The sequence below is a fragment of the Ooceraea biroi genome, chromosome 9 (assembly GCF_003672135.1).
Source record: "Ooceraea biroi isolate clonal line C1 chromosome 9, Obir_v5.4, whole genome shotgun sequence".
NCBI classification, from domain to species: Eukaryota; Metazoa; Arthropoda; class Insecta; order Hymenoptera; family Formicidae; genus Ooceraea; species Ooceraea biroi.
Genome location: NC_039514.1, coordinates 5,518,332 through 5,527,174, shown reverse-complemented (window position 1 = coordinate 5,527,174; position 8,843 = coordinate 5,518,332). Strand labels below are relative to the sequence as shown.

General features: G+C 31.4%; 1 protein-coding gene across 5 annotated transcripts in view; it reads left to right on the top strand.

Annotated features, from left to right (window-relative positions):
* The window catches only part of LOC105276625 (calponin homology domain-containing protein DDB_G0272472), a 38,111-nt gene continuing 29,268 nt past the window's right edge, over positions 1–8,843 (top strand). For 3 of the 5 annotated variants that reach the window (XM_011334403.3, XM_011334402.3, XM_011334399.3), the window contains exon 1: positions 4–328. In XM_011334403.3, the coding sequence (XP_011332705.1) occupies positions 254–328 (75 nt within the window). In that variant the 5' untranslated portion in view covers positions 4–253. Of the gene's footprint in view, positions 329–8,843 lie in introns of all 5 variants that reach the window. The other 2 variants (XM_011334404.3, XM_011334400.3) reach the window with 2 other exon arrangements.

Sequence of the window (8,843 nt, the reverse complement as noted above, 5' to 3'; positions counted from 1 at the left end):
ACGCGTGTGTAAGCGGATGAGGTCGCGATGAGGAGGAACATGAAGAGGAAAGGAGGGCTCCAAGAAGCAGCGTGACAGCCAGAACTGTACGAACCTCCGTCGCGGTCGCATCGTCGTCGCGTATCCTATCGCACTCGCACGCGCGCACGAAAGTATCAATTCATCCCTTAGGTGAAACTCGACACGATCGAAAAATTAACAGTATCGAAATTTCGAGATAAACAGAGAAGAGAAGAAGACATCATCTTAAACCATGGTGTACGAAAGCGACTTCTACACTACCCGACGGCCTTATTCCCGGCCGCTCGTCACTTCCTACAGCGTAACGGTCAGTATTTTCGAACTACTTTTTGGGGCTTTCTTTTCATGTCAAGAGAGAGCGGGCCGGCAATTTTAATGTTTTTGATACATGTGACACTAACGTAGAAAATGCGAAAGAATGAGAGAGCGAGAGAGAGAGAGAGAGAGAGAGAGAGAGAGAGAGAAAGAGAGAGAGAGAGAGAGAGAGAGAGAACTCCGTGACTGTACATCCCTGTAATTGTCAATTGAATATCTACATGTGTTGAATTGTGCCGACGTCTCATTGCGATTGAAAAAAAACTTAATCCCTATTTTCGACTCGATATATGAACATGTACTTGATACATTGAATTCTTTTTTTGATTTTGTAAACATAGATTTGTGGTTGTAGATGTTACATTTCCATTTTAGAAATTAAATGAAACTAGTAAAAAATCAGTTTAAGTTAAAACTGTTGATCAAAAGAACGTGATTGTGTGGATAGTTAAAATATCAAAATTATAATTAAAGGAACGGTTAGGCAAAAATGTAAGCTGATGACAAAATCGTAACGCTGACCTGCATTCTGTTGATCGCAATCTTGTTGCGGTCACGACCAACATTCCGCTGTGAGGCGCCGTCATATGACAGACAAGCGAAAACTTGGCACTTATACCCCTTGGTCCGTTGATGAAGTAGATTAGTAATAGAGAACGGACGGCGCGATCGAAAGCCTTTAACGATTCTTCCGATCGAGGATTTCTCACATCCTAGTTTATAATTGAGCTTCGGCGCCGTCATCGCCGTCGCCTCTGCCGCGACTTACCATTCCATCACCAGACAGATCTCGACTTCCACACTTCACTCCAATCATTATATACTACCATATCTTTACCATTATTTATATTAGCATTATGTTACCACGTATACTATTACCATTATTATCGCTCCTTTGTACTCGAGAACATGCACTCGGTGTCCGAAAGGACAGTAAACGACTAATCCTTTGATTTCTAATCAAAGATTTTTTAAAAAAAGTAGAGACAGGAAATGCTAGAAGTTCCGGTAAGGAACAAATTGTTATAGATGATTATAGTTTGTCAAAAAAGAGTATGACCGACATAACTTTAAAGCCAGTTAATATAAGAATCTAATAACAAAAATATGTACATGGTATATTGATTAGAATTAAATATATTTCTATTAAATGGTTTATTTAATAACATAAATTCATATAATTAACAGTTTATATTTACACGTTAAGTAGTTCAATCGCTACTATTACCGATAAGCGTTTGGCATCTTTAAGACATGCGTTTTATTTTAAGCTTACTGCGTGATCTTAAATCAAAGGTTGCTAAATCGATTATAATACAGTGACACAATTACTTGGCAGTGTTAACCAAGGAAGGTTTGTTCTCCTGGTATTCTAAACATAATTTTTGTAACACTGGCATTAAGAGATCAAATTAAATCAATTATATATTTTTATTCATTCCATTTATTATTGAAAACACTGTTCTCTTACAAAGATGTAAAGATAATTAAGACGTGTTGCATAATACATTATAGAGACTAAAAGCCTTGACATAAGGAACAACAGTAATACGTATAGACAGTAATACGTAAGCAGCAAAGGAGTCGAAAAATCATGATCGAGATGGTATTGTCAAAAATCTTAATCATGATTTGTCGATTCCCTTACTGCTTACGTTTTCCCTTGTGTTGAGACCTTAATGCGACCTTTCTTGTACTTTATGTATGATATAAACTATCTCTAGTGAGATTGGAACAAAAGTTATGTTATTTACAATCGTTTTTGACAGACTATATACACATATTGTTTATCATACTGTTTTCAATAGTCTTCGCAATAAACATAACAATTAAGGTATTTTTTGTTTTTCATTGTTTCCCTTAAGTAATATTATAGTAAGATTTCCCTAATAATAAGATACTTAAATTGGATTCTAAATTAGTGCGAATCTGGCCGATAAATAAACAGATTCATAAAGATCTTTCTTGGGGATTTATTTTAGTGATTTCTTTTATTCATGTTTAGTACTATTACATTTTTGACAAATTAGAAGACTAGCGTTGACTTCTGTTCTATGAACGTATTGCCTATGTCTGTGGTTTTGGATCGATATTGAGCATCTATGCGTGTGTGGAAAAAAACTCGCCGCATACCGTTCGTGCTAATTGTGAACTTTTTACGGAAAACTGTAGATTTATAAAATTATTTTATACAATAATAGCCAATAAGTGTTCCTTTAACAGGTAATTATTACGTTGTAAAAGCTTAAAGAAGACAGTATCAAAATGTAAAATTTGTAAAAATTACACAATCTTTTCTGATTTTGTAATAGAGTTTTAGACCATGGAAACAATACATATCATGATTATTTTTAAAAAGTTATGTGTAATTTTAATGCAAATATGATACAGGTCAGAAATATCAAAGAATGTACTTTCTCAAATATATATTGAATTGAAGAAAGATGCTGACATAATATTTCACATTCTCAATCATATTGATTAAAACTAAATCGATTTGATCTAGACTTTATGATAAAAAAATTATCTTCGTACCTGTCCTTAAAATAATTATTACACAAATAGGTAATGTATAATAAATTTAAACGTTTTACTCAATGTATATTAGATATCATTAGTTTTGCTTGTTAGAGATTTTACTTTATTACTGTTGACGAGAGGCTTGTTTTAGACATAGAATTATTAAGAATCTATATTAATTTTATAGATTAATTAATGATTTGATAATAAATGGAAAGCCAAAGTATTAAGACAAATAGTATAACATTAACAGAAAAATGCCTTTGCAAAAGAAATTAAAGTGATTCAAAGATTTATATTCAGTTCATGGTTAATCATGGCAAAACTTTAACTCTGCAAATAATAACATCGGAAGCTACAGTTGCGATTGCCAGTAGCAACTACGTAAAATTATAAGTATTGAGAGATATAAATTTTGAAAATGTAAGAACAAAATTACGTATTATTGTCTTCATTGATATCACAAAGTCAGAAACTTTCAGAAAACAGAAACAGAAACAGAAACTACAAACGAATTTGTTGCATTTCGAAAGAAATTCTTTTTGAAGATTTATTCAGAAATTTTTTTATACGCTTCATATAAATCCTGTCGGGCTCAATTCCAATTGTCGGCCAAATTCATTTTTCCACCAGCGAATCCAAGATTCTCGTTGGGTCGCGCCACGTCTAAGTTTAACACCGCGAAGTCCCGGAAAACGGCTGCAACGCTATGAATAGCTTCCGTTCTGTAATTCCTTGCTCTCCGGTACAAATCTATTTATAATGATTTTGGATTTTCTGATGTTGGATGATTCCTGACTGGTTTTATATGTCACTGTGTGCTCCACGTAAACATTTAATAACGTGAGAACATTCAGATTACAAGTATTTTATTTTATTACACTTTGTATGTCAAGAGTACATCAAATTGTTACGTAGTGATTAGCATTGTTTGATACTCGCTCGTACTTAATATACATTTATTTGTGAAGATTAAAATTATAATTCCTCATCTTGCAGAATCGCTAAATATCGGAAGTATCATTTGCGAAAAATTAGGACCATAAAATTAGTTGAAAAGACGATATAATATTCAATAAAATTGGAATATATTAGTAATTAATAAATATATGGAATATATTAGTACTATAGTAAGAGACAATAAAAAGAGATTTGCAATGCAATGCAATGTTGTTTCCAAATTGTGTCCAACATGCCAATTTGTGTGTGCTGATTACAGCAATAATAACAGATTATAATTACGAACATTTATTAATATATTAATATTAATAATACCTTACAATTATATTATACAATAACATATTAATAAATATATTACAATTAAAAATGTTTATTACAATATAATAAAATACAATTCTTTTAATTGTATAATTATATTTATTATCTAATTATAATTGTATTTTTTATTATTGTATAAGATTTTATAATTATATAAGATTGTAATTGTAAAAACGTATTATTATGCTATTTTAATTACACTAAATTATCTGGATTAGAATAATATTATATATTACATTTAATTACAATCAATATAATGATCATTAGATATTCCAACGATAGTTATATCTATGGTCGATTACATTTATATAATGACAACATAAGGAAGAGGATATACATATGCAATTATTATATCAAATATCAACTCAAACTTTTTTGATATCGATATAGAATACATGTTGCTTCGCGTTATTGATAGAAATTGTCTCATATTAAAAGGTTATTAAAAGGTATTAACTATAATGGTGCGCACACGTAAAATTACGCTTTGCAGATCATCATCCACGATGATTATTAAAATGTTTGTCGTTCTACATTCCCGCGACTCAGGGAGAAAATCGGTGTTCCGTTACTCTGCCCTAATTTAGACACACCGGCCGCGGCGGCGCGACGCAAGCCGACGCCCACCGTCGGATTTCCGACGATTTTCGCAGCGCGTGAATTCATATATGTGCAGGCCGACGCCAGCATGTGGCAACGTAAAAAGAGCGCAAGATATCGTCTCTTTCTGTATCACCATCTATCTACTTTTCGTGGAGCACTCATTGATTTATTCTACTCGCATTTTATTTTTTTGTTGAAGAAATATTGATGAAATATTTGATGTCAATCTGTTTTTATTCAGTTGGGATAAAGTCGCAAAAAAATATGTAAATGGTTTGATCTATCATATCTAAATTATTCCGAAAAATATATGATATCCTCGAAATATTTTTCATATCATTTCCTGTAATTATATAAATATAAATATAAAATATATATAAATGTAATTACTGATGGCTTCGGATAGATACCGCGTTTCATGACAGCCGACGTTTCGCAGACATTGCAGTCCGCATCATCAGGGTTGAGCTCTGATACTGATTGTGAGCTCCCTTGGTTTACGATAATCCTTATATATCCACATTAATTAATCGATTAATCGATTCGATTAACATTTTTCTCTTTCGAGTTCGAGGAAAGATTCTTCTCCGAATTTTCGTTAAATTTCATTCGGGTTTGTTTTAATGCCTTTTTGTCTAATGCGAAAGTGTCTTTTATGTTCGAATCGGGATGGAGAGTTTCAATTAATATATAATGTATATAATGTAAATATAAACATAATTTAAATTTTATTTATATAAATAATAATAGACATAAATAAAATTATAATATAATATAAACATAAAGATTATAATATAATATAAAATATTATAATATAATATACAAATAAAAATCAATTTTTTATACTGATGGACTATGCAATGTGCAGTAATTCTCTCTAAATTATTATGATATATGACATATACAGGCCTTTGCTTTCACGTATATTTAGTTAGTGCATCTAAACAAAAATACATATTTAATATCTTTATAACATAAATATCTTTATAATATAAATTTCTTTCTTCATCGAGTTTTTAATTACTATAATAAATTAGTTACACTATTCAAAATGCATTTAAACATAGATATTTAAATTATTAGCACTACCCTGCACTAAAACTGAACTTTAGATATATAACTGGTATGTCTGAACAAAGATTTACGTCACAATTTTGATATAGGTATGCGCTTGCAACATATCATCACTACACATTGATTGTGAAATAAGTAACGGTAATAGAAGAGAGATAATTTTAATAGAAAAGCATACTGATGACACATTTCTATTCTTTGTACTTACACAGCAAAAATACATTGTGTTTCTGTTCAATCCTCGTTAAAATTTGTATGTTAAAAACACAATATATTCATGTGTAAATTGCCGTTGTGTTAAAATTGAACTTTATTAAAAATGTTAAATTTATAATCAACTATACTGCAAGTGTTAAAATAATATATTTCATATTTTATATGTAATATTGAGACTTTCACTCTACAATAATCATCACGTATTAAATCAACTTTTTCCAAACGATGACGCACAGTGTAACATTGTTGCAAACCGTACAAATAACATTTTTCTTAAATAAAATTTAACGTTATGAATATTTATTTTATATAAAATTTACTTCCAAATATTGTAGTTTTTCTACTTATTTTATATTAAATTATTTACATAATATTGAAGTCATTGTTTGACATATTCGCATTATGTTAAATTAACATAACCATTTGAGTGGACCGTTTGGAACATGAGAAATGTATTGAATTTAACACAATTTTTTGCTGTGTAAGCATGTATATACACCTGTTTGATACTTTAACAATAATCAGCAATTAGGAATTTATGGTGGCGATCATAAGTACTTCAATTTGTTCAAGTTGCTGTGAAATTTTTGAAACATTATTAGTAATGTATATCCTTTTTGAAAAAGAAATATGTTTCATATATGTCATGAAATGTTTTAAAACCTAACGAAAATTTTTGATTAATTTTTCTCTCCATAAATGTATAGTACACTCCTGTAAAACACAATTTTATGTAACATAGATTCGTATAATCCAGCAGAAGAATTGCAAAAATAGAAAAAAGAAAAAAAATGTACATATGCATATTTGGGATGGATAAGAAAAGTTGGAAAAAATAATGTTTGAAATTTTTAAAAAATATTTTATTAATGTTGTTAAATAGAGGCATTTTTACCTAACCATAAGACTTGTGTATAAAACATTTTTCGAATAGTTTTCAAGATATATCGAGAAAAGTAAAAGATTGCTCTATATACGTATGAAGGGTGATTTCACCCCTTAGATTCGTGTTTGGGCCATAAGTAAAAATTTTTAAATTCATCTATAAACCCTCCCTACATGTGTGTATAAAGTTTCATCAAAATCAAAATCAGTCCGCGACGTTTCCCTTGTAAAAAAAATATCATTTTTATATCTTTGGAATTTTTTATATAATGTTTCTTTTTTGGGTGAAATCCATATCATGTAACGCACATTTTTATTAAAACTATTATGTCAAAAATTATTATGCAATAGATATCTTGAAAATAAATTCAAAATAGACGTGTTTTGCTTAAATTACTTCATCCAAAAGACTTCTTCCATTTATTCAGCGCGCGAGTGTTTTGAGTGAACAGTCATCGTTTTGGTATTTTTAATCGCGTCCTTTGTCTTTGATTATTTTGTAATCAGAATTTGGAGATGCATAACGTGCAAATTTGAAGAAGGAGAATTTTATTTGACTTTGCGTGAAAGTTACGACAGTGAATAACGTAACAAAGCATCATAATTAATTGAAATTTCAATTAAAACTGGATTGTACGTCTCAGTACTACGATAACGGCCACAATTTAAGCAAAAAAAATAGACATGACAGTGTAATGGGAGAATGGGAGTGTGGAAGCTCGAAGACGTCGGTGAGCGCGAAAACGCTCGAACACTACTTATCGAATTCGAGAAAAACTCTGTCGAAAAACTTCAAAAACTTTCAAGATTCCCAATACGATCCCAATGGAATTACGGACGAGTAAAGGACGAATAAAGACCCAAAGTTCAAAACTGGGCGATTGCGATGATCTTTCGAATTGATGATTAGCGAGAGGATTAATGCTCAGGGACTTTAAGATGACCCTGATGGACTTTTTATCGAGTATACACTCGAACTTGCAGAACGAAACGAGGAAGCAGGACTACTTCCCATGGGAAAAGGTGCCATTTGTACCGCGGCCATCCCTCGTGTCTGAGCCGTTCACTGTGTGGGGTCGCAAACGGCAGGATCCGTCCAAAGAGTTCTATCAGTACGCTACCCTGCCGGATAAGGAGGGTGTAGTACGTGGCAAGGACATCGCCAAGGAAGATCACGTTCGTCAATTGGTGGATGGCGGCGCTGTCTCCAAAATCAGCTTGGACGCCGCTGCTGAACTGGCCACCCGCGGCCACGTCTTCAAAAAAGGTGTACTGGCACGGCCGCCTAATAAACTTCGACATGCTACTGGGCCCGCCACTGGGCGTACCAAGATCTTGATGGCCTTGCAAACGCCATCTTGGTATCGATTCTAACGATGAAATATTGGAAAATCGAAGAGACAGAGAAGTTATGTATTTCGATAATGCTCTTCGAGAAGGAAAATCGAGAAGAATAAATAATATCGCAAAATGACATTTGTAAAACGTATATTATACTGTTAAGCATATAAATGTTAGTCTCATCTCTACGAAACAAGGATGCAAAGTGGAAATTATCACATCGATATTTTAATATTAGGAAAATATTTCTTATCTCTATCGCTGATATTATGTAACGTTACAAGCTTACATTTTAACTTGTGTTTCAATATATTGATAATAAATCAGTCACTATTGATTATTTAAAACACTTTTTTCAAGTTGCATGAAATGTGGAATGTTGAATCTGTTTATCTCTTAAAGTTTTTATCTAATAGTCTCTTGAAATGCAAAGAAATTATAACATTACATAATATAAAAACGTTTATGAAACTATTGCAATTATAAATATTCAAATAAAATATTCAAAATTCGGATTTTAATGCTAAAGACATTATATAATTAATTTATATAGTATAAAAGAATAAAAATGGACGACATTTAATATTTAT